This window comes from Macaca mulatta, chromosome 16, assembly GCF_049350105.2.
Source record: "Macaca mulatta isolate MMU2019108-1 chromosome 16, T2T-MMU8v2.0, whole genome shotgun sequence".
NCBI lineage: Eukaryota > Metazoa > Chordata > Mammalia > Primates > Cercopithecidae > Macaca > Macaca mulatta.
This window is the reverse complement of record NC_133421.1, coordinates 51,447,703-51,473,674: the sequence shown is the minus strand read 5'-3', so window position 1 is coordinate 51,473,674 and position 25,972 is coordinate 51,447,703. Positions and strand designations below refer to the sequence as shown.

At 51.6% G+C, this 25,972-nt stretch overlaps 1 protein-coding gene across 7 annotated transcripts; it reads right to left on the bottom strand.

Annotated features, from left to right (window-relative positions):
* Nucleotides 1-1,711: 1,711 nt before the first annotated feature.
* SEPTIN4 (septin 4) lies at nt 1,712-25,730 on the bottom strand. 7 transcript variants are annotated; one of them, XM_015119145.3, is made up of 14 exons: nt 24,029-25,730; nt 23,327-23,371; nt 22,074-22,081; nt 8,104-8,400; nt 7,645-7,738; nt 7,120-7,206; nt 6,504-6,627; nt 3,419-3,553; nt 3,188-3,305; nt 2,997-3,098; nt 2,707-2,803; nt 2,451-2,613; nt 2,196-2,295; nt 1,712-1,941 (listed from the first exon to the last, which is right to left on the bottom strand). In XM_015119145.3, the coding sequence occupies exons 1-14, from the start codon at nt 25,620-25,622 to the stop codon at nt 1,882-1,884; spliced, it is 3,024 nt and encodes a 1,007-aa protein (XP_014974631.3). In that variant the 5' UTR covers nt 25,623-25,730; the 3' UTR covers nt 1,712-1,881. The 7 variants fall into 7 exon arrangements, with proteins under 7 accessions (XP_014974631.3, XP_077826998.1, XP_077826996.1 ...); XM_077970872.1 differs by having other exon boundaries at nt 25,674-25,730; XM_077970870.1 differs by lacking the exons at nt 23,327-23,371; nt 24,029-25,730 and adding an exon at nt 20,523-20,619 and having other exon boundaries at nt 22,074-22,226.
* Between the last annotated feature and the right edge of the window lie 242 nt (nt 25,731-25,972).

Genomic DNA, 25,972 nt, shown 5'->3' with positions numbered 1-25,972 from the left:
AGAATAGGAGAAAAACCTGCAGGCTAGGAGAGAAGGGAGGGCTGGGCCTGAGGTTCAGTCTTGGTCGTCTCCGACTGGCAGCGCTGGGATTTCCCAGCCTTCGTGTGTCTTGATGGGTTCCTCCAACACTCACTTTGTACGGATAAACGACCCTGCCGTTCTTCACGACCTGCATTGTGCTGCCAGTCCTGAGTGAAGAACTCTCATCCCAGATATGGGAAACCTGGATCTGAGACTGCCAGCTAGCTGCGGCCTCCTAGTCTGTAAAGGGAAGGGAGACCAGGGCGCTCCCGAGGACCCGGCTTATCGCCCCTGCCTTTCTTTCCCGGGGACCCAGAACAGACCACAAAACGGAGGGTGGCCGCTGGAGGTCGCTGTGGCCCCGCTATACCACCAACCGACAGAAATGGAGAACAGTTGATTCAGATTCAGCTGATATTCTCAGGTCTGGAGTGGGCCTGAGCGCTTTAATACCAAGCCCCGGGGCCAATGGGTCCTTACCTATCTTTGTTTATAGAACATTGAAACTTCAGTACAGTTGGTAAGTTCCAGGAAGACAGGAACTTTGCACTACTTTAACTCCAGGGTCCAGAACAGCCTGCAACCTAGCAGATGCTGTAATTTTTTAAATTACTGAACTCCTGTAGGGCGGTGATTGTGTTTTTATTCATTCCGAACACTTACTATAGTGTTTGGTGATTACAATGCCTGCAGCATTTGTTCAAAGCTCTATCACAGGCTTTCTACAGTGTAGAGCTTAGCCTGCCTATCCCTTTTCCCAGATGAGGGGAAATAGAAAGTCAGGAGGTTGCACGCAGTTAATACCTTGTGTTTTCCCAAGGGCGGGTATCAAATCCAAAACTGCTTCCGCCGAAGCTGGAATAGGCACAGGCATCAAAATGGGGCCTTTTGGGCCGGGCGCGGTGGCTCACGCCTGTAATCCCAGCACTTTGGGAGGCTGAGGCGGGCGGATCACAAGGTCAGGAAATCGAGGTCATCCTGGCTAACATGGTGAAACCCCGTCTCTACTAAAAATACAAAAAATTAGCCGGGCATGGGGCCTTTTGGAGAGTCCTTTAGTATTGGGGAAGTGCCTCAAATTTATTTTTCTTTCTTTCTTTTTTTTTGAGACGGAGTCTCACCCTGTCGCCCAGGCTGGAGTGCAGTGGCGCAATCTCGGCTCTCTGCAAGCTCCGCCTTCCGGGTTCACGCCATTCTCCTGCCTCAGCCTCCCGAGTAGCTGGGACTACAGGCGCCCGCCACCTCGCCCGTCTGTATTTTTAGTAGAGATGGGGTTTCACTGTGTTAGCCAGGAGAAGTGCCCCAAATTTCTAATCCGTTAAGCCAGGACTTTGGTAGCCCCTAAGGTGTGATGGAGACTCTGGACAGAACCACCTGTTGACCTATCCAGGACCCAAATATGCACCAGAGCCAGGGATATTTCTGTTACCAAAGGTACTGTATGTGTGAAAGATGGAGAGAGACCCAGACCCCAGATAATAGAGGCATGATAGATATGATCGTTAAGATGGAGAAGCCAGCCTGGATTCTAAGCAGGGACTTAGAAGGGGAAACGAAGTGGAAAGTTTCCCCACTCTCCCTTCCCTACTAAAAGCCAGAAACCAACATCTTCTCCCATTAGCCTTTCAAAACTGGGTCCCAGGGTCTTGATCTCCAGGAGGTCATAAAAATACACACAGGGACACCAGAAGCCACCTACAGATTTATTAAACTTTATTTCCTCTGAGTCTCTGGGCAGTCAGCAGGGATGTAAGGCGAAGTGGCAGTAGCTGAAGGGGCCTGAGCAGAGCTGGTGCTGGGAGGGGCTGGCATGGACAGGAAGAACAGGAGGAGATTTAAATATCCAGGGCTGAAAGCCAGTTAATAGGTCTCCTTCATCTGTTTTTGTATTTTGTGTAGCATCTCCTGCATCCGCCGCAGCTGGAATAGGCACAGGCATCAAAATGCGGCCTTCTGAAGAGTCCTTTAGTGTTGGGGAAGTGCCCCAAATTTCTAATCCCTTAAGCCAGAACCTTGGTAGCCGTGAGGTGTGATAGAGACTCTGGACAGAACCACCTATTGACCTATCTAGGACCGAAATATGCACCAGAGCCAGGGATCTTTCTATTACCAAACAAAGAGATACCAACGTTGGTGATCAAACAGGGGACCTCCCCTACCCATACTGCTCTCACCTCCTCATCTTTCTCTCGGATAAGCTTCTCAGTTTCTGGATCTGTCCCTGGTGGGACAGCAGGGATGGGGAAGTCGGTACCACTCTCTCGAGTCAGTTTGCTAAGGGGAGAAAAGGGTTGATAAGGCTAGGAGGACTCCAGCACCCACTTAGATTAAGCCCAGGGCCTATAGAAGAACAAAAGTAGGGCTTGGTCTCACCCAAGGCTAGGCTTGGGATCTCCCCCTGCCAGCTTTGTCCTGGCTTCTGGTCATACTTGCGATTGCGTTCCTTTACCACCAGGCGGGTCATGCTCTGGATGCACTGTGCCCGGTAGTTCTCATAATGTGTCTCCCGCGTCACATCCTTCAGGTCCTGCATGTGGGTACGTACCAGCATTGTCCTCAGCTTCACAAAGTCGCAGTGCCCTGGGTTTTCCACTGCATAGCAAGGCTAGGGGTCAGCCAGAGGCATAGGTAGGGGAGAGCCACAGAGGGCAAGGAGATACCCTGGTTACAGGCTCAGTGCTTTACCTTCCACAATGCCCCAGGGGTAGAGTCGACCCCGAACTCGCCGCCCTCTGGCCTCTACTACAGTGTTGCTGCCAATTACTGCAAATGGGATGCTTTCCTGGAAGAGGTTAGGGGTGCCTGTCAGCACCCTCTGTTCTCACCTCTTTCTTTCCACCTGTATCGTCATCTTCTCTGCTTCACTCTAGGAAGCCAGGGTCCTTTCCACCCTGATAGCCTGAATATAGAATTCTACTCCCTTTTTCTACCCAGAAGAAACAAGATGGGAAGGGGATGCCCTAGAGTGGCCCCACCTTTAGGGCTTGGTCCTGCAATTTGAAGTCCTCATCCTCGTCAGAGTCACAGTCTGGGAACTGATAGATCTTGATTCCAAAATGCTCAATCTCCTCCCGGATCTGACAAACAGATGAGGGGCCCAAAGTTCTGGGGACCACGTCCTTTCTAGAAGCCCACCTGATCCCCTCCCACCACCAGCTTCCCTCACTTTGCGTTTCTTTCGGTCCACTTCTGGAGGTGTCAGTGTGTCTGCCTTAGCCAGGATAGGCACGATGTTGACCCGCTGATGCAGGGCCTTCATGAATTCAACATCCAATGGCCGGAGCCTGGGGAACAGGAATCTGTGACCACCTGCTAATGGCAGCCCTGCCCTTGGTGCTCTTGGCCTGTTCCCTTGACAGCACCCGGTGGTGCCAGGAGCCTCAGGCTTGGACCATACCCGTGGCCGAAGGGTGAGATGAAGTACAGGCAGCAGTGCACCCTGTTGTCTTGGATGTTCTTTCGGTTCAGGCCACTCTCATCTCGGAAATACTGCTCAAACTGCTGATCAATGTATTCTGCCACAGGCTTCCAGCTGGGGCAGGGACAGACAAGCAGAGAAACTGTGAGAGTGGGAGCCACCTAGTGAGCTCTGGGACTACAGAGAAGTAGTAGCCCACTCTCTGAGCAGTGTTTTTAAGACATTGTTATTCCCTGGCTTACTTTACTAAATCTTTAGGGAAATTCCTGAATGGGATGGGGTGTATCTCACATGTCCTGATACAAAACTCAGGCAAGTTTAATAAATGCTAGCTTGATGAGAGGGAAAGGGCCCAGGTGATCAAACAAAGCAGTAAGAATAGGCTGGACACGGTGGCTCACCTCTGTAATCCCAGCACTTTGGAAGGCTGAGGCGGGTGGATCACTTAAGATCAGGAGTTTGAGACCACCCTGAACAACATGGTGAAACCCCGTCTCCACTAAAAATACAAAAATTAGCTGGGCGTGGTGGTGTGCACCTGTAGTCCCAGCTACTCGGGAGTCTGAGGCAGGAGAATTGCTTGAACCCAGCAGGTGGAGGTTGCAGTGAGCCAAGATCATACCACTCCAGCCTGGGTGATGCAGCCAGACTGTCTCAAAAAAAAAAAAAAAAAAAAAAAAAGAATAGCAAGGTGGCTGCAGGCAAATACCAACTGGAAGCCAGGGAAACTCTAATTCAGGTTTCCAGTGTAACCTCAGAACCTCTTTGCTCATGTGTTTCTACCCTTTCCTCTACCTCCAAACCCACTCCATCCTTCAAGGCCCTAAGAACCATCTCTTCCATGAAGGCTCCTTTTACTATACCAATACACACTGCTCCCCCCTTGTCTTCACTACAGAGCAAAACAAATAAATAAATTTCCCCCAAGAACCTCAATTTTCATATCCTTTGTTCTTCTATTATCTTGTTTAATCCTCACTGCCCTGACAGGTCGACATTATGCATTATGATCATCATCACTATCATTTCATACATGAAGAAACTAGATGCAGAGCAGCTAACAGATTTGCTCCAGGCCAGGTGTGGTAGTTCACGTCTGTAATCCTAACACTTTAGGAGGCCAAGGTAGGTGGATTACTTGAGCCCAGGAGTTCAAGACCAGACTGGGCAATGTAGTGAGACCCCCATCTCTACAAAAAATACAAAAAAGTTAGCTGGGTGTGGTGGCATACACCTATAGTTCCAGCTATTTGGGAGGTTGAAGTGGGAGGATAACCTGAGCCCAGGGAGCCCCGGGAGGCGGGTGATCAGCTCACTGCACTCCAGCCTGGGCAACAGAGTGAGAACCTGTCTCAAAAAGAAAAAAAAAAGAAAAGAAAAGAAAGAAAGGAGGAAGGAGAGGGAAAGGAAAGGGAAAGGAAAAGGACTTTCTGTAGGTCATTTAGCTAGTAAATTCTCTACCCACCTGAGCCCCTACAGCTCAGTGCACTTGCCACTACACCTTGCCTGACCCATTTACTAATTTAAGTTGCTATCTGATTGAAACATGTTAGAAAACTGCCCCCACCTCCCCTGCTTCCCTGTTGCCACTTGACTATAAGCCTCTCAGGGATAGGAATCATTCATGTTTGTTCTGAATCCCTTAAAATGTCCAGCACAGGCTGGACATCTAGTATGTGCTCAATACATTCTACCTGATTTGATGCTCTGCTGTTGCCATGTTGAAATTCTTAAAAATTTTGAAAAATGGGCCCTCCATTTTCATTTGCACTGGGCCCAACAAATTATGTTGCTGGTCCTGCAATTATCATTGTTAAAATCCCTGAGTATGCTGTAAATAGCCCTTTACACTTTTCAGAGCGCATGCGTCATGTTGGGTGATGTTCAGATCAATTGGAGAGGTGGTAAGTGCTGGTATATTTTAATTAAATAAATGTCTGACAAAATGAGTATATATGGAGGTGCACTTTAAACTGTGAGGTGCCTGGCAAATGAAATTATTAGTATTATGGAAGGTAAGAGACAGTAGGTAAATTGATTGAAGGGGATCATTTGCTTAAGATCATGAAGTTACTAAATGCCAATCAAGATTTGAACTCTCTGTCTAGCGCTCTTAGCACTGCCTGCCTAACTTCTTCATCAAAGCTACCACCTTTTCTCCTGTCAATCTCATCCATTCCCCTCTTCATCTACTCACTTAGGTCTGACCATTACCTAAGCTGGAGGTAATGGTCAGACTTACTGACCATTAGCTGGAGGGAGGTCCTTCAAGCCTGAATGATAGGGGGTTGTGGAAAAGCCAACTTTTCTTTCTGCAGGTAGCCTAGAGGGTGCCTGGAGTTTAAACAAAGTTCTACCATTTTTCCCCTTTGCCTATTCTTCCTCACCTTTACCCTCCCTCCATGCATGCCCAGCCCTTCAACAAGACTTGCTTGTGACACCTAAAATGTTGCTAGTGAAAGGAAAAAGGGTGACAGTTTATTGGGCAACTACTATGTAATCAAACTCTGTGCTACATGTTTTCACACTTCACATGTGTTTGCTTTTTGAGGCTCTTCTCATCTTTTTTTTTTTGGAAGGTTTCACTCTGTCTTCCAGGCTAGAGTGCAGTGGTGCAATCACGGCTCACTGCAGCCTCGACCTCCTGAGCTCAAGTGATTCTTCTGCCTCAGCCTCCCCAGTAGCTGAGACTACAGGCCTATGCCACCATGCCCAGCTAATTTTTAAAACTTTTTGTAGAGATGGGATCTCACTATGTTGCCGAGGCTGGCCTTGAACTCCTGGCCTCAAGTGATCCTTCTGCCTCAGCCTCTTCTTTCTTATGTCCCTACCCCATTATAGAATCATGGGGCAGAATTGGAAGGAACATTAAAAATAATCTATTCCAATCCTTTCCCTCTTACTTTATAAAGGAGAAGATGGCTGTCCAGTAAGGGAAGTCACATGCTCAAGGTCATAGACAGCTTCCTCCTGATAAGTATGGATATATCTGGGCCTATGTGTGTACCTGTGTATGGAGAAGGGTGGCTCAGGGGCAGCTGGGATTGCACTTAGTCAGACATACCACTCTGTGTTGTTGACTGCATCCCCAAAACCTGGTGTGTCCACAATGGTGAGCCGCAGCCTCACACCCTTCTCTTCTATGTCCACTGCATGCTTAGTGATCTCCACGGTTTGCATGATCCGCTCTGGAGAAGGGGGAAACTGAGGCCAGGGCAAGGGCAGGGACCTGCCCAGTCAGGATGAACTGCCCACCCCAACCAGCCTCATTGCCCAGACTGCCTCATCCACACTGCCCCCTTCTCCACCCCCAAGCTGCCTGGGGGACTGTTCTCTGGGAACCAGCAAGGAGTACATTTCCCAACACAGGAAATGCCGGTGGCTGTTGGCTCTGGCCCCAGCCTCTTCTCTGCTCCCGGTTTTTTCTTGGATTCCTGGAATCCTTGGGGGTCAGAGACTCATTCAGAGAGCAAGACTCTGGTCCCTGCCCTGCTTCAGCACCCAAATCTTTAGGGAGCTGGCTGGTGGGCTGCCAGGCAGATAGGCCTATGGAGAGCTGCTGTCAGTCTCTCTAGGAAGCCATGGTTTCCTGCATGTCGGGGAGAGCCCCATCCCCCAGACTCTAGAGTGAGTTTAATTTCCCAAGGCAAGTCTGCCTGATTGTTCTCTCCTTTCCTTACCTTCAGCACCAAGGAGTTTCCGGTCCCGGTACAGATCAGTGAGGAAGAGGCTATTGACAAGTGTGGATTTGCCCAGGCCAGACTCTCCTGAGAGGAGAGAGGACAGAGGCACCAAATCAGAAGGTAAGATCTATAGCCAAAAAGCAACTCCACTGGATCAAGGTTTAGGGGGAACTGCTTTCTTATCTAATCGGAACTAGACTAACCAAACTATAGCATTTTAGAGCTGGGAGGAAGCACAGAGATTGGCTTGGGGGAGCAAGAGATTGCCCAAGGTCACACAAAAAGAGGCAAATGCTAGGGAACTGTTGGTCAGATGCTCTTTGCAACCAATTCGTACACCCACCCCCACCCCACCCCACACACATACACTTTCATAGACCAATGACTCCTGGCTTTTTTGCAAAACAGTACAGCCACTCACTGCTTGCTCCCTCCGACCTATACTCCCTTCCCACTCATGGACACACACACTATCCCCACCTGAAACACACCCTGCCCAACCCAGCCCTGCCCCTTTTCTACCTGCCACCATGAGGGTAAAGTCAAAGCCTTTCTTCACGGACTTTCGGTGGACTTGGTTGGGGAGGGTTGCAAAGCCCACATACTCCTTGTCATCCTAGTAGACAGGAAGGCAGAATGCATCAGGGTGAGAAGCCAAAGGGGCCCTGGCACCCAGCGCTGATCTTCTCTCCCTTTCAGGCCTTTGCCCCAGCCTTAAAGAAGCAGTGCCAGACTTCTCTGGGTTCCCATCTGAGGCCACCAGCTGGGCCTCCTGCCCTTGCTGAAACTGCTAATTTCCAGTGCCCTTAGGGGCAGATGTCATGGAGATAGGGCTTACACAGGACTGAAAGAGGTCCCAGATAAACACACACACACACACACACACACACACACACACACACACACACACACACTGCCCCCTGCCCCCTGATCTTCCTGCAGCAGCCCACTGAAAGGTAAAGGCAGGGCTGGAGGCTCTACCTCAGAGGAATCATAGGGATCAAGCTTGCCCCATGGGCTGCGGGGCCTGGCAGATGGGCTGAGAGGGGCTGGGGCACAGAAGTACTGCTGGTTGTCAGCGGACTGGGGCCACGAAGGGGGTCTGAACTCCAGGTCATCATCATAGAGGTCTGGGGCCTGGGGCCTTGGCTCCAGGACTTGGGGCCTGGATGCCCAGGTCTTAGCCTCTGGTGGGTGGCAGCTCTCATTTCCTGAGAAATCCTTCACGAACTTGCTCAGTTCTCCATCATCCGTGGTGTCCTCCAGGAAACGCTTGATCTGGGGGAAGCGAGGAGGGTGGAATAGATGGGTGGTGCCAGGAAGGGAGCCGGAAGGGAAGAATGAGGAAGGAGACAGAAGACAAGAGAAGGCAAGAGGGAAAGGGAAAGCACTTGTGGTTAGAAGAGAAAGAAACTGCAGCCAAGCCAGAGGAAGTGCTCACCATCCCTCCCTCACCTGCTCACAAGTCTCCCCAATCCAAGATGCCAGGCAGGGCCCCAGGGTCTAAGAAGAGCCCTGGGCACCCCCAGAGTCCTGGAAACTGCTCTAGGGAACTGAGGAACTCCAGTTCTGGTCTCCTTCTCAGCAGCATGTTTTTTTGGGGCTGCCTTTCCTGGGGTTCTGGCCTAGCCAGGGACTGTCTCAGGCCAGGAAGTAAGGCTGGACTGATTAAGATAGAACAGACAGAGGCATTAAACCCAGAAGGAGAGTACAGTGCATCAGAATGGGGCAGGGACATGAGGAAAGTAGATAGGGGAGAAGAAAGCTGCCTGCATCAGGCAGGTCAACCAGTGGGGGGTTCTGTACCTCCTGTCACTACTGGTCAGTGAGCTGGGGGACTGGGGTACAGATTCTACTGCCAGTGCTCAATTCCCAGGGTTCACAGACCAGCGTTCAGTATAACTGATCCTACCCCTTACTCCAGACACTGAGCCACACCCAAATCTGACCCTGGGCCCTGGAAGAGAAAAGTAAACCTGCCAGTGGATGCTGACTGTGGGTGGAAGGCAGCTGGGAGAGACCAGGTGAGGGAGGATGGAAGAGCCCGGGGAAGGCTGAAGGACGGCTGGGCCTCCAGAGCTTGTGACAGCCCCCAACTGTGACGGACATACAAGGGGAAGCACCCTCAGTTATCTCCTTACCCCCTTTGCCCAGAGCCAGCAGTACAGGAGAGGGGCTGGCCTAAACCATGACCCACAGGGAGTGGAAGGCAGAGAATGGATTGACTGCTCTGTAGAAGCCTGTTCTACCCCATCCCCAGTTCAGAAGAGGGACTGTTTCCCCCAACTCTCATTGTCAGCTCTAGACCCTAAAGATTCTCCTCTTCTTTGGGGTCAGCCTCCTTTGTGGGGTGCCTGGCAGTGCTGGGCTCAGCTTTGCCTCACAATACCCACGTGCCACCCCCAGACAATAGACAAGGGCCGGCTGCAGAGGCTGACTCACTCTCTGGGGATTAGCCAAGCCAGTGGGGACTACCCCAGACCACTGTGGAGTCCCAGCTAGAGTGGGGGAGATAAGATGGCCACAGTCTTCCTGCAAAGGGAAGAATTGAGGGAGGCAGATATGCATACTGCCAGGTGTATGCCAGAGGGAAGAGGTTGGGATAGGGAAGTTAGAGGGAAAAGTCTGCTAGGAGCTACTGCCAGGCTGTTGCCTCTCAAGTCTTCACACCTGCTTATAGCTATAGTCTCCAGTGCTTGCCTGGACAGAGGGGAGGAAAAGAGGCCCCTCAGCCCAAAACTGGAACCAGCAGGTAGAGGCTGGGTGACCAGAAGAGGCTATCCTGAGGCAAGCCTAACCCAAGGCTTTTCTCACCCATGATATTTGTGAGGTCCAGTGGTGACCATACATCCCATTCTATGCCTGTTGTCCTGGCATCGTGATTAATTGTGCCCTTTCACTCTCAAAGTGTCCCAGCTTGGACAATTAATTACATGGCAACAGAGAAGGGGTGGGACTGGGGGGCAGCAGGACTTGTTGTCTGGCAGCTAGTAAGTCTGGGGAATTCCAGGAAATCCTGCCTCTCTGCACAAATCCACAATGACCCAGCAGTTGGTCTGCGGGTCAGGACAAGGGTGGGACAGAGAAAGCTGTGCTTCACCTGATTTCCCAGGGGCACTGAGTGGAGGGGCAGGGATGGGAGAAAGGAAGGCCCTAATGAAGATCCCTAGCCCCCACGATCTTCCAGCAGAGCCTCCAGGAACCCAGCACCATCCTCATCTCTGCCAGCCCTGGCTGCTCATCCGCATGGAGGGGGCCACAGGGGCTCTAGACAAGGAGTCAGGACACCAGGGTCCCCGCCTTCTGCCTGTCCATGCCCACTCCCAGCTCTGCCAGTGACCAAATCATTTTCTGACTTTCAGCCCCAATCCCAGCCAAGGCAGGGGGAAGACAGGTCATGTCCACCCATCTCCCAGAGCAGCACCTTATCCCAGCTTCAGTCCTGTCCTCAGGGACAGAATTCCCTTGCCATCCCAGTGAACGGTCCATGTCCCACGCTTCAGACTCCCTGTCAGCAAGCTCTAGGTCTAATTTTATCTCCCAGGCAAAGTTCCTCACACACAGAAACCGTCTTGTTTTGATGCTCTTGTCTGGCTTCCTGGCTTGCTCCTTTCCCTTTCTCTTTGACCTCCTTCTGTCTCTGGCAGGGGCCAAAAAAGCCTGTGGAATGTCCTTCCCCACCCCTCTTCTCCTCCCCTTCCCTTGGCTCCCACCCTCCAAGGACAGCTCAGCTGCAGCAGGATCACTTGGTTCCTCTGCAGTCCCCTCCTCCTCTGATTGGCTGCCCCATGACGCCTGCCTGCTGCCTACCCTGGTGGGCACAGCACCAACCTCCCAATGTCTGTTTGCAGCACAGGCTCTTGATCCATTTGACCTCTCCTGTTAACCCCCAAGGACACTGTGGTTTGCCTGAGGACTATGAGCTGTCCCCAAGTGACCTGGCCCATCAGCACATGAGGACAGTCACCCAGGATACCCATTCCCAAAGGAATTGAATCCCCCAATCTCTCTCTTTCATCTTAACTTTAAGCAGTGCTGGAGTAGGATGAGATGTCCTATACTTCCCCATATAGGTTTTCATGGGAATGGTCCCACACTTCTTCCCAAGCGTTCATTTTTTTTTTCCCCAGTGGGGAACGTCACTGTCTTCAGAAATATGCTCCTAGATTTCCCTGCAGGGAGCACCAGCCACAGAGGGTACTTTGCTCCAGGGACTCCCCTTACCCTAGGACACCTGACCTCTGACTCATGGCAACCTGTATCAATTCCATCACTCCATGACTTCCATAGCATCAACAGGGGAGCTGTTAGCACTTGGTCTCTAAGGAGCATGGGTTCAACGCAATGGGGAGGCTGGAAGCCCAGAAGCTTCAGAGCTGCCATTTAGGTGGGAGACAAATTAAGGGGCCTGGTTGGAAGTGTACACTCAACTAGGAGTCAGGGGGCCACTGTTTCTGGTTGGGTGGAAACATCTTTTGTGAGTCTGGATAGTGTCTTAATTTGAGGACCTTAATGTTCAGTTGTGAATGGCCCTTCCTTGCCTCCCAGGGAGGCCGGGGAGAGAAAGCACTCCCAAATGATAGATTCCTTAAACTGCTTTGAACCTGAGAAGAGAAGGTGCATCCCAAGTCACAGGATAGTCATTAATGTTGGCCTGTTTTTCTTTTCACATGTAAATTTAAACCCCCTGGGGCACCTGGGTTGGGGAGGTCTCCCCCACTGATTCCCAAAGCAGCTGGGACACTGACCTCCTTTGACAAAGAGACCCTCATAGAGGAGTTTGGTCTGAACCAGTCAGCCTAAGAACTTGGCTGGCTTGAGGGCAGGGGCCTGAGGATGGGGACTTTGGTGGTGGTGGTTGGGGTGGGGGGGTGTCTTTAATTAGAGAACAGGGTGGCCTCAGACAAGCTGAAAGCATCAAGACCTCAGCTGAACTGAACTTAGTATGTGGCAGAAAAAGCCCCTCTAGCCCCTGCTGGACTTGGCACTGGGGATAATCAGTACTTCCCTAGGCTTCCATCCCTAGAACAATCAGTCCATCCATCCACCATGTGGGGAGAAGTGGGGGACAGGAATAAGGACAGGCCTCTCCCAGGAACCCCCCTTTGGGGAAGGTCACAGGGTCACCAAGACTTCCTGGCCAAGGCTTGGGCCTCTGCCTGGACACAGCTTGAAAGACAAGAGCCCAAAAGATTGGCCCTACCAGTCCTGAAAGCTTCTGATCCCAGGGGGCCCAGGGAGTTCCCTTCTGGAGGCTGCCCACAGCCACCATCCCGCCCCACAGGCTAGTCAGGGATCCCCCACTGCTGTAAAGAGTTCGTGTTCCCCAATGCAGAGGGCAAAGGCTGTGGGGCTTCCAGACTGGGAGGAGAGGACGGTGTGTGGCCTGGAGGTCCTGACATCCTTATGTTATTTGTGGCAGGCTCTGGCAACAATGTCAGGAGAAGAGATGACATCTTCAGAGCCAAGCATCAAAACTTCCTACCTGGGCACCTCCAGGGAGGCTGGCTGGGGTTACTGTTTCTCTTCCCACTACAGGCAGGTGGCAGGGATGGGTGCCCCCACCCCCACACACTGCAGAGGGACCTGGCTGGTGGGCAGGGAGGGGGTAGATGCAGCAGGAGGAAGCTTTCCCATGGTTCCTGTCCCCGGGGGCAGAAGGATATAGCTAATCCCACCGGGCAGGATGGTGGACTGGGCCTCTCTCTCTCTCAGGGGTCCCTTTGAGAAAGGCCCAGAGACTGCCCCTTGTCAGGCTGAGGCAAGGAGGGGCCAAGCGTCTCACCATCCCTCCTGGGGAGGCAGGCAGTGTTTGTGGGCCTCCTCTGTGTTTTCCAAATGAAGTTGGTACTGGCCCCTGTGCCCAGGGTAGGTGGGTGAGGAGGGGTTACTCAGGTAAAAGCTGACCCAGGCGAGGATGGGGACCCTCACCTCCGCTCACCACTGATGCGCCTTCGCCACCCCAACATGCGCGTCTCCACCAGCGGGCACCTCCCTCAGCACGGACCCACCCCTTCATCCTAGACCGCAGGCATTATCTAGGGGTCGGGGCCCACTCCGTGGCTGCTCAGAGGGAAAAACTTGGGAGCAACGACGCACCGCCGCTCGACAGCAGTGCCAGCCTGTGCCCGCGGCCGGCGACGGCGCCTCCCACCCTGCACAGCCGCGGCTGCGGCGCCGCGGGTCCCTTTGGAGCCGCCCGGGAGCGACCCGCCCTGCGCACCCCGGCCCTGACCCGCGCCCGCCCGTCCTCCTGCCTGCCTGCCTGCCTGCCTTACCATGGCTGCAGCCCGGGCGGGGCCGGCTCCGCCTGGACAGCGCCCGAGCGACCCGCTGCGGAGCTGCGCGCCGACCTCGCAGCACCGCTGTCCCCCTCCCGCCTACTCGAGTGCGGACAGCTGGGGGAGGGGCCCGGCGGCGGGGGCGGAGCGAGTCGTCCCCGGGGCGGGGCCTGTACCTCAGCTGCTAGGGGTGCCGGCGCGAGCCGGGTCGGGGTGCCCACCTTAGGGCCGGCCTCGCAGCCCGCGACCCCCGGAGGCGCAGAGCATAGGGTCACCCAGGACAGAGCGGGGAGCCTCAGCTCCTCGTCCCCGGGCAGCACTGGACACCTGGCTCTTTTTTACTCAGCTCCAGAAGTACCGCGGGGGCTTGAGCCAGTTCCCAAAGAAAACCGAACGCCCCACCTGGCATCCCCAGAAGAAGACGCCTTTGGAAGGGAGGGGGAGTTGCTCTATGAGTTGGAGAGAAACCGTTAGTTAGCGCACGGATTCAGCAAGGTTTTCACAAAGTGAAGCCGGCTGATGCCCAAGTTACTGATCACCACCCCTCCTAAAGGGGAATGTCAGATATTCTCCACCTCCACCCGAGCTGTGAAGGGGCAGGTTAGAGACAGGTTCCCTTCGTGCAGTACTGCAGATTACAGATTAAAGAGGATTTGCTGCAGGGATCATCTGCCGGAAGGATGGAAGGGAGAGGCTGAGTGGCTTTAACAGGGCGGTGGAGCCTTGCCTGTGGCTGAGGATAGTGGGGAGGGCCTCAGGAGAGGCCAACCCAGGCGTGACCCAGGCCCAGCTGGGCCACTCTTCCTCCCACAAGCAGGTGAGATGCTGAGGGGACAGATGCCCCTGAAGCTTTAGAGGCATTAGAGGCTCAGAAGGGTCAGAGCAGCAGCTAGGGGAAGGCAGATGCTTGGTGAGTGGGGTGTTGGTGAGGGATTCCCTGAGCTAAGTAGGGTCTGAGCTGGTCAGGCTCCTGTGGAAGTTTCCAGAAGCATGTTCCGTCCTGACCCCCAAGACTCCTCTCTCAATGGCAGGCTGACTGGCTTCTGCCTGAATACACTCTGGACAAAACTGAGACCCACAGGCACGGCCCTCCCTGTTGGTAGAAGTGCCAGAGGCCTGCCTGCTGTATTTCAGTCTGATCTGTGAACCAGTAGCAGTGGTCGGGACCAGTTAGAACTCAGCCAGAGGAGGGAAGAGGGCCTGAGGCAGCAGGTAAGATCAAGCTGAGAAAAACAATGGGGCTGCTACTGGAGCTGTTATTGGCTGTTTGGCACTGGTGGACTGGAAGATGGCAGGGTGTTCACGAGCCAGCAGGTTGAGGAGAAACCTTCCTAGTTGGGTGGCCTTGCTTCACCCGTCAGGGTCTCAGTTTCCATAGCTGAAAATGAGGGGATTAAACTAGATGATTTCTAAGCTTCCTTGCAGCTCTGGCCTTCTAAAAGTGGATGGAGTGGGGGAAGGAGGATATGCTGTATGCTACTATAGGCCTTGGAGGAAGATAAGAGAACAAGGCAGCAGCAGGAGGTGCTGGAGAAAGGTTGGCCATGCAGTGATTCAGGAGAGGGCCCAGGATCTGAGAAAAGGGGGAGAATGTATAGAATGGGGGCAGCAGCTTGGCTCCCCTGAAAGGGAACCTCTAAAGGTAAAGAGAGGCTCCCAGAAAAGGTCTGGGGTAGATCAGAGCATCCGAAGCTGTACTCAGGAAAACAAAGACATAAAGAGAGAAACCAATGGCAGTTGGAAGTCTGCAGAAGCAGCAGCTGCTGCTACCATCAGCCCCAAATGTCAAGCTTGGGCTATACAAAGCCCCACTGTTCAAAGCCCTGGGCCTCCAGTACTCATGTATGCACTCTAAGAATACCTCTTACATGCTTCCAGAGTCCTGTAGCCTGGGGTGAGGAGAAAGCCTACATCAGGGAAGACAGGACCCAGCAGAAACCCTTACTTTCCACTATTATAACATGCCCCTTCCCCTGATCTCAGCTGAATTCCAAGTGTGGACACATACACATCTCAAAAGGCAGCCCAGCCAGCTCATCCTCAGCTGTGGCTGGAATCCCAGTTCTTCTCTGGCACCTGCTGCCCAGGCGCCAGAGGGCCCTGTGTGTCCTGAGGAAGGTTGGTACCAGCTTGCCTTGAGGAAAGTGAGGCCCCAAGCAAGTCCTGGGACCACGGAACTTAGCTCTAAGCCAAGAATATTGGTCTAATCTCTTTCTAATCACTGTACCACAGGCCTAACATGAGGCATGCTGGGTGAAATAAAAGCTGAAGACTGACTTTGAGCCATCCCCCCTGCACAAGCCCTGCATGCTAACCTACCACAGCATTCGGAGGACTCTGAGAGAACCTGGCCTGGCCACAAGTCCTATGCTAACTTGGCTGTCTTACTGCCTGAAAGTCCCTTGCCCTCTCTGGGCCTCTCTTTCCCCCACTGAAAGAGAAGACTGGACTTCTCTCAACTCTAGCTCTTACATTCTGTGTGAGGGAGTTAGAGTCTAATACAGCAGCCCTTGCGTGAGTCACTGGCAATTTACTGAGTGCTCTTCCTCATCTCCAGCCAGCAGGTGGCCTGGCCAACTCTGCTTCAGCATGGCTCAGCTCTTGCAGCGCTAGCTCTCCCTCAAAATTCAATATCCCACCAAGCATTGATGGCCTTGACTAGAGTACAACTCCCCAGGCACTGCTAGGGCACGGTATCTGAGCCAAGTGTCTAGGGGAGTGTCTAGCTGGGAAACTCAGCTCAGCTACCATAGCTCTAGCCTGCTGTCCTGGGCTCCATTGCTTAGGTCAGGCCAACATGGTATGTCCTGGCCCCCTCCACTAGGTCTTTCCTGCCCACCCATAGGTACAGGTTGTGTGGCACAGGACCTAAGCAAGGAGGCTGCATGTGGGCCATCCCAGGGCCCAGGTTTAAAGCCGATAATAAACAGCAATTACCATAGGAAATCAGGATTTCAGATCTGCATAACTAGCAATGGCCATTTCTGCCTCTCAGTAGCTAAGTTTCCCTAAAGTGGTGCAAGAACTAATCATACATCCCTTCCCCAGTGAGATAGATGAGTCACTGATGATACAGTCAGAGAGCCCTCGGACCAAAGGCTATCACTGGGTTGTGTCTTTCAAGGAAACCTCAGCAAGTCTGTCCAACTAGGTCTGTGGTGGACAAAGGCAATAAACCAAAATACATTAAGCCCAAATCTTCCCCCAGCTGCTGCCACGTGTCCCATGATCCTGGAGGCAGGCATAAGGTGTGGGTGGCAAGGCTGGGGAACACTGTGTTTCCTGGCACCTGCCGAATGACTGCAAAGAGGGGCAGTTCCGGAGCTGGTGGAGTGCTAGAAGCCAGACAGTCCTTCCAACACCCTCCACGAGCAGGGCAGGGCTATAGGAGCTCAGGGTTGGAAAGGACTTACAAACCTCCTGATGTGACTACTCACCAGATGTCTGAAGGCTCCCCTACCTTCCCAGCCTCTGCTCGAATACCTACCTCCAACGGCCAAAAACTCACTGATTCTAAACAACTGCCCTTCAACCTTTGGGCAGCCAAGTTACCAAAGTCTTCACTATACTGTGCCAATATCTGTGTCTCCCTGGCTTTTACCCTCCATATGCCTCCATGCTGGAAGCTTTGCTGACTCATTTCATTGGACTTTGCTTTGTCCTTTGATGTACACACCCTTTCAAGTGACCCATCTGTATACTTTTCTCTACCGAATTAACCACAAGCTCCTCAAGGGCAGGGAGTATGTCTTCTCTTTTAACCTCTGCTCACTTCAAATCAGCAAACATGTGATGTGATGTTTGTCTGGGTGTCCAGGCCTCTGCCCCCAGGAGATGGCTGATCAATATGGATTGACTAAAAGGACTCATTGATTAGTTTTCCATTCTGATTTTAGAGCCCAGACAAGCCTTGAGGCTCTGGGCTTCATTGACCCTTCACTTGCCCTTCATCTTGGCTGCTCACAAGCTCACACCCACCTCCCAGCCTCATGGTTCACATGCAAGGACACAGATGTTACTCCCACTAAAACCTTTCCCTTCACAATTCTTGATACCTAAAGGTGCTGCTGAAATATTGAAAAGTATTTTCCAGGGAGACGTGGCTATAGAAGAAGGGTTTCTATACCATATAGTTGACTCCCTGGGACAGACTGCTCCTTAAAATGCTTCCAGCTTTGATGAACAAACTCTGAGCCTCAGTTTCTTCATCTGTGAAACAGGGAGCATAAATCCACTCATAGGTTACTATGAAAACCCACTAATGCACTTAATGTGATCACTAAATGAATGGTAGCTATTATCTCCACTAATAAGAAAATTATCAACATCAAACCAGTAACTGTCAACTGTGACTATTTCAAATGCCTTCCCTCCAAAGGATTTGGAGTGTGCACATGTAATAGGGGTAAAGAGATGGGAGGACAGAGAATACCAGAGTAATGCCTTAAATTAAAGTGACATTGGAATGACCAAGCCACCACCATCTGTGGAGTCAGCTTCTCCAGCTAGACACCATCTCTAGAAAGCTAGTGCTTGGTCTCAGACCTACCCACCCAAGTTCCCGGAAACAGCCACTGTGGAGACCCCTGGAACTAGATGGCTTTGCCGGCAGTGGGTGTGCCAAGGAAGCGACACCCACAGTGTCAGCCTGAGCTTCCCTCAGGAACTGCTTCACATTCTGTCCCCCTCCTCCAGGCTTCATTCAGCCCTCAAGGTGCAGCTGTCTCCTGCTGCTCCCCTAACAGCAGCTGAGCCAAAGGCAGCTGAGCAGAGGAGGGTGAGGGACACGGCCATTTCTGCTTCTCAGGACAGCCTGCCTCTGGCTGAGCACCTGTCAGGGTGGCTCCTTGGTTACAGATTTACTTCCTCACCCGAGTATGCACCCTGGCCTGTGAAGCCAAGCTCCCTACTCTACCCAGGCCCACTGTTTCTGTTACTTGGAAAATCCACCATTTCAAACAGCACCAAACTACTCTGCAGAAAGATGTGATGTTGGAGATTGGTTCCAGTCACCACACAGCTTCTGAAAATACACCAAAAAGTCCACGATGGATGTGGCAGATTTTTCCCTATGTGGGATTATTCTGGGCAAAACAAAGAACTAAGAAGAGAGTCTGCCCTCAGCTCTGCTATCAAGTCTGAGAGAAAAGCATCGTATTTTCCTGCCCCCATTTTATAGGCAGAGGGAGTAACCTGCCCATGTATCACTGTGAAGCCAGGACATTGTCCCCTCACTCTGTGCTTCCAGGCAGACTGCACCACAGCTTGTACTAGGTGACCAACTGTCCTGGTCTGCCCAGGACTGAGGGGGTTCTTGAGACATGGGACTTTCAGTGCTAAAACCAGCAAAGTCCCAGGCAAACCCTGATGAGCTGGTCAACTTAGCCTGTCCCCAAATTAGCAAATTTTAGCCAGAGGTCACCAGCCTTCCATCCTGCTCTGGAATTGGCTGCCCATGGTAGCTGGAAATGAACAGAGTGCCATCTGATGGGGTAAGATGCTTGCTTCCTAAGAAGCTGTGGAACAATGGTCAAACTGCTATAAAAATCCTCCCAAGGCCAGGCGTGGGGACTCATGCCTGTAATCTCAGCACTTTGGGAGGCTGAGGCAGGCAGATCACAAAGTCAGGAGTTTGAGACCAGCCTGACCAATTTGGTGAAACCCCGTCTCTACTAAAAATACAAAAACTAGCTGGGCGTGGTGGTGGGTGCCTGTAATCCCAGCTACTCAGGAGGCTGAGGCAGGAGAATCATTTGAACCCGGGAGGCATGGGTTGCAGTGAGCCGAGATCATGCCACTGCACTCCCAGCCTGGGCGACAGAGCGAGACTCCGTCTCAAAAAAAAAAAAAGCCTCCCGAGATGCCTTGCCCCATTTTCAGCAGTTCTGCTCCATTCTTTCAACGATTCTCTTTCTTCTCAACTATGAACCTCTACCCGAAGCAAGAGAAATGCCAGGTACAGTGGCTGGTGCCCATAGTCCCAGCTGCTCAGGAGGCTGAGGCAGGAGAATCACTTGAGCCCAGGAGTTCAAGATTACAATGAGCTATGGATCGCACCACTGCACTCCAGCCTGGGCAACAGAGCACTTTAAAAAAAAGTGAGAGAGGGTTTCTTCCAGATAGCCCATGACCTAGGATTCTGTGAACATCCTCATGAATGTGGAAACTCCCTGAGTTCCTCAAAGGCTTTGGATTTCTCTTTGTAAAGGAAGCCAACCTGAGCAAAATGTTCCTGTGATTCAGAAGACAACAGGAGGCTGATCATCCTATCCCTCAGGGGTCACATGACATGTCATCCAAAAGACACTGAGGTCTGCCTTAAGTATCAGTGAGATGGCCTCCTCTGATTCCTGGCCTATTTTCCAGAGTTGGTTTCTTGCATAATTGATAGAGCAGAGAGTAAACCACCTTGCCCTATGACAGCCTGAGAAGTCACATTTAAGGATGAGCAGGTCAGATGCCTTGAGGAAACAGGATCTTGGGGCTAACACACCCTGTCCATCAAAGGCATTGCAGTCCCTCCCATCAGAACTGCTTTATTTTCAGGAACTCCCCAGGGCTATGTGAGAAGACAGCCCCCAGTGACCCATTAGGGCACCCTCAGGACCTTCCTGTTGAGCTTTTGCTAGTTCTGATCCCAAAAAAACCCCATCAGGAATGCTTCCCTCAGTCCAGCACAAACTCCTCTAGGGAGACTCCAGCCCCTAATGTCCCAATCCAAGGATGAGAAGCATCTGTCCACCCCATTCCTTAGACAAAAGGGCCTTGAAGGGCCATTTGGGAAGGGACTGACACTTAGGAGAAAGAGATGGGCTGAATCAGGTGCCATCCCCAGCTGTTCACCCAGAGAAGCTTGTGAAGCTCAACAACAAACATGATGCCTTCCACAAGCCAGGCATCGTGGCCAGGCCACCAGAGAATCCCAGCCAGGAATGGAATCTGGAACAGACTCTATGGTCAACCATTCCCAGATTAGAGGAATCAGAGGCCTTGGACACCAGCACCACAGCATCTCCATCCTGAGTCTGCATGGGGCCATGCTGGCTGGGGGACAGGCTGGGGAGAGCCTAGCTCTCTCATGCATTAGAGAGCACCTGGCCCACCTCCATGCCATCCTACCTCCAGAATGTCAGAGAAGATCAGCAGCCCAGCTGCCTGGGAGCCTTCTCTTCTCGGCTTCTGGGGAGCAACTCTGTTGCTGAACAGGGCTGGAGAGCTGTAATTATTGAGACAGGATAAGAGCTATTTTAGGAAGGAGCCATCCTGTTGCCAAGGCTTTTGACTTACTAAACTAAAACATGATGCACAGAAAAAGGGGGTGAGGATGGGGGAGAACAGGGAGGAGCTTGCTCAGTCAAAAACATCAAATCTTGACTGAAGGAAAATATTAACCCCTTCCCAAAGGTACAGATTTGCATCTAGGGGTGAGCAAAAGGCTAGCTAAGACACCACCATCCCTTGGCTTTGGGAAGGAGGGCCTACCCATATCCCTGACCCCCTACCCATATCCCTGCGAACTCCCTCTCTCCTAAGACCCTCCAAGAGCACTTACTCAGTCTGTTCCATCTATTTTGACATTTCAGCACCAACTATTTCATATTGTTGTTTAAATGTTTCCTGTTTGTGTTTTATCTCCCCAACCATATCATGGCAAGTTTCTCAAGGCCAAGGAATGTGTGTGCTGTGAAACTTCAATGCTTCCCCTAAAAGTGCCTAGTAGAGTGCTAGGCATCTGAATAAAAATTGTTCATTGAAAGAAGGGAGGGAGGAACGAAGGAAGGAAGGGAGAAAGGGAGGGAGGGACTTACTGTCTTGCATGGAGATAATCTCTGAAAGTAGCCACTCCCACCTACAGCTGAGCTCAGGGTTGGATAAGAACCCATGGCAGTGGGAGGTGGCAGCCTTGTTTCTGGTCACCTCCCCTTCAGCTGTTCCATTATCTGAGCTTAGGCTGACCCCCACTATGCACTGGTTTGCTTTCTATCTGTGGCCAACTGTGCATCCTGAGTCAGCCCATGAATGGGACCCATTAGAGGCCATTGTTAGGCTTTGGGTAATAGAGAAATACGGCAAGAGAAAATAATGGAAGTAGGAAGAGCTTTGACCATCTTATCAAACATGGGCCAAGAATAGCCAAAGTACTTATGGGAACAATGCAGTGAAATCAGGACACTGCCAAAATGAGGACACAGGACTGCTGAGAGCAGAGTCCACCTTGAGTTTTTCCAAGTTGAGGACCCAAATAGTGTGTAACCCAAAAAAGCGACCCCTTTCTAGAATGCCCCAGGCTGAAAAGAGGAGAACCAGGTGGGGACTGATCCAACGGCTACCTAGACAGCCTTCCCACAGAGCACTTGGCAAGATTCATCATCTGCCAAAAGGTCTGTTCTTTCTAGGACTGCAACTAGCTCATACAGTGCTTTTGTGCAAATCCCCCTCTGGGGAGATGCAGCCCCACAGGTGCACAGCTTGGCAAATGGAACACAGGTTAGATTTCGGCCCCCCACTTACCCCCTCCACCCAGTGCTCTTGTGCAGTGAACAATCTGCTCAACCATAGGGAGCAGCTCTGTCTCCCTCCATGCCTTCTCCCATTACAGGACAGGAGATGGATTTGGATTGTAGGGTGGGCCCAGGAAGACTGGGAGTAACCTCCCAGGGGCATTCTTACCTCCTCATCTGTCATAACAGAGTAGAAGCCAGGCATTCCCAGGGGGCAGCAAATGGAATTCAGAGAGTGCCAATAGGAGGGGAAAAAGAGAAATTTACTAAAGACGCCCAGTGGACTTGGGCAAACCTGGCCCAATCCCTTCCAAGTGCAAGTGGCCCAAATAACAGCAGCTAGTATTTACTGAATGCTCACTGTTGCCAAGCACTGTGCTAAGTGTTTTTTCGGTAATAGCTTGTAATAATCCTCACAATAACCCTAAGAGGGAGCCATTATTCTCATTAACAGATGAGGAAACTGATGCTTGGAGAGGTAAAATAACTTACCCAAGGTCACAGTCAGAAAATAGTGGACCCAGGGCCCAAATCCTTAGATAACTCGAGTTCGTACTTTACTGTGCTGCTACTCTATAGAGCTTTGCTCCCTCTGAGGAGGACTGCCCTTCTCTGCTCTTTGCTGACCATCACTAGGAGGGCTCATGCTGGTTGGGATTGGACGGCATTCCCAGGGCTCTCTCCTCCCCAGGAACTGCTTTATCCATAGCCCTGCCCTCTGTCATGCTCATAGGGCTGGAGTATATTTTGGGCCAAAATGCTCACAGCAAGAGGTCCCTGCTGCCAAGATTTACTCCTTGAGGGCTGGTCCCCACCCTCCCCTGCCCCCAGAGAAGCCAAGAGTATAAAGGGAGCGGAGGGTCACAAGGTCTGGGGACACTTCTCTTAAGTATTCTAGAGCTGCAAGACACACTGACGGTCTCAAGGGGGAGGCCCAGACATCTCTGAAGATCCTGCCTGGGCAGCACCAATAAGTACCCCAGGTGGTAGAGTGGGGGCATGAGGAGGGTTCTGAGGAATCCGAGAAACACATGAGAAGAGTCCCCAGCCTGAATTAGGGTGAAGTCAACTCTGAGCAAGACTGTGAAGCAGGCGGTTTGCTTTGGTGTATTTTTTTTAAATCATGTGATAGGTGACCAACTAAGCTGAAAAGGCCATGAGGCTTAAATTATTCTCCATTCCAGAAGTAACTTCCTGTTAAAAGGAGACTCTTGAAAATGGAAAAGATCCCAAGCCCCCAAAGAAATGACTCTAACGGTGAAATTTTCAGCAAGATGAGAAGTTCCTCTGCTTCTTCAGGTCAAAATCCCAGCATTTACCTCCTAAACGACCCAACTCTGTAGATACATAGATGCCACTCCTCACCTGTCCTCCCATCCCCCAAGCTCCCACAGTGGACCCATAGGAGGGAAAAGCACAGACCTTTCAGCCACCAGATGACACGATTGTACATTTCCTCTGAGACATCTGAAAGTAACAGAGAGATGGTTGCTTTTCTTCTCTCTGTGGGATGCACATCCCACCCTCCACTACTTGCAGCTCCCTTTCTAGCTCCACATTTCTCCACCCAAAGGTGCCCTCAGCCCTTGGTCCTCTCCAAGAAGCTCCTCCAGCCTAGAACTATATATCATATACCCATTCTCCCTTTCCCTTTTTTACACCCTCTCTCTGTGCCACTGTGAATGCCTTTCCCCTCCTGGAATCCCAGCTCATCTGCACCCCACCCTCTCCACTTTGTAGTCAGAGTATTTACCTGAGGCCCTTATTCTATTTAACAGCCCTTACCGGCCCTCACCCCAGCTCAGTTCTTCATCCCCACTCAGGAAGCAGCTTTCAACCCTGCAAGCCCTCTCTACTACCTTCAATTGAAAAGGTAAGCAGTGTTGCCTGGAGGAGTCAATGCCTGTCGCCCGGCCCAAGCATCATCATCGATGTCATTAGCTTGGAGCACAGAGAAGCTGGCAGGGAAGGAATGGAGCAATAGGCTCAAGGATAGGACTAGCTTTGGCACTGGCAGGAGAGCAGCCCTTATTCCCAGAATGAAGAGGTGGTCTTTCCTGCCCACCCCAACATCCCATCTCACTAAATTGGGGCTGCACCTGGGCAGTCTGCTTCTTCACATACCCAGGAAGAAAGCACTAAACCTTTGAATGGGTTGTTTGCAGGTGTGCTTGGGGGTCTGTGGCACTTTATTCAGTGGTGCCCAACTTGGAAACTCCTTTGGTGGTGACGGTGGTGATAGGCTTGCCTTCTCTCTCTGGAACTTCAGATCCTCACAGAAAGGGCTAGAGTCTATTTTAAAACCGGACAATAAAGGATCTAGGGAAGGAGAACACTTAAGCTCAAAATCAGGTGTTGTCGGCTGGCTTTGGGGTGTTTCAACTTCAGGATTCAGCAAGGGCCACCATGAGGAGTCAGGTCCGTACCTAGGTAAGGACCGAGGAGGCAAGGGCCGAGGGGTCAGTTCCAGTTCTGCATGGATGGAGGGCTTTTGCGAGAGTTCTGGATACCTGGGTGTAGGTCCTTGGGACATGTAGGTAGTTTCTGGGGGTTTTGGGGTTTGCTGTTTATAGATGGGCTCTGGAGTGACAAACATGGATGACTTGTGGGAGCCCTCAGACACTGATTGAGCTGTCACACGGTGAGTTGGCTCTACTGACTGTACCCCTGGGGAGATGGTGACCCTGCGGCCAACCTCGTTGTTTCCTCGGATTGGGGCCCTCACATTGGACTCCACCTGTGATGATATTAAGACCTTTGCGGAGGGCTTGGTTTCAGGATAGACAGAATACTTGTGAAGAGACTCAGGGTCTACCCGTGTAGAAACTCGGTGTACACCATCAGAATCTTTAAGGACAGAGAGTTTGAGTGATGAGTCCAAGTTCATATTCCTATACAAGGCCTTGGGTTTTGAAGGAATTGAACTGTAAGGACCTGTTTCTGATTCTTCTACAGGTACCTTTCTCTGGGCTGTCTGATAGTCTGCAGAGACACAGCTGCTTCTGTGCTCTGGGCGAGAGGGACTCCTTGGAGATCTGATCTCGCTAGCAGTTGTAATCCTTTGGATGGGCTCAGTTTGTACTGCTTCATCCTTTGGGTAAGTCAAAATCCTACGGGGAACTCTGACTCCTTGGGGGTTCTGGACCTTGGATGGTGGGTCATCTTGTAAGATTTGTGATTGTAAGTTATCCTTCTGATCTTGAAAACTCAACCGACGAGTAGATTTGGCATCTGGGATTGATGAGGCATGATGGCCGACCTCGCGCCCTGACTTGCTCTCACCGCCTCTTCGTGCTGCTTCCTCTCCAGGTGGACTAACATTCCGTAGTCTGCTTGAAGCATGGGAAGCCAGTGTCTGAGTTTGCTGGTTCTTTCTAGGAGGAGAGGAATGGCGGGATGATTCTGTTCTTGGTCCAGTCTCGGTTACCCGAGGAGTGGGTACCGCATAGTGTCCAGGCCCTGACTGGAGGGAGACAGATTGAGGATAGTCTGATGCCGAATGGGGAGTGGTGGGATGTGCAGCTTCTGATCTTCGGTGGGAAGGGTTCAGGGAGACTGCAGCACTTCGATGGCTTGAGGCAAGAATGTACCCATGTCCCCGCTGAGGGGATGTGTTAGTAGTAACCTCAGACCCTCTCTGTGCTGAAACTGCTACCTTGGCCCCAGGTTTATTTGTCTTGACCATCTGATAGATTGTGCCTTTCTGAGTAGATCCCATATTTTACTGGCTCGCTTGTATTCAGGATCCTAATGATGCCTGAATATTTACCCCGTTTTAAAGCTGCTGTTCTTGGGCTCCCACAAAAGTGGCTGTTGTTCTAAGAGTGTCTCAACTAGTCCCCTTAGCTACCTCTCTGTCTGGTGATGTCATAAAGGAGGGAGTTTCCTTCCTATTAAACATCCTAGTGTACAGTCACAATTCTTTACAGAATCCCAAAGAAGTACCTGAAAGGAATCTGTGGATTTCTCTTTGGAGTTATATCACCAAGCCTTTGGCAAGTTTTTAACAAAACTGGGATTTCCTTGTATATAGAGAAGGCTCCAGACCCTCCTTTACTCTCCCCAGAT

Bases quoted from the DNA above. Each gene is read 5' to 3' on its own strand.
- SEPTIN4 (XM_015119145.3), bottom strand. From the start codon at position 25,622: ATGGGATCTACTCAGAAAGGCACAATCTATCAGATGGTCAAGACAAAT. The intron at 3,306-3,418 runs GTATGGTCCAAG...CCTGTTCCCCAG, and splicing joins ATCTCACCCTTCGGCCACGG to GCTCCGGCCATTGGATGTTG. The intron at 1,942-2,195 runs GTGAGAGCAGTA...TGCCTATTCCAG, and splicing joins TCCGAGAGAAAGATGAGGAG to CTGCGGCGGATGCAGGAGAT.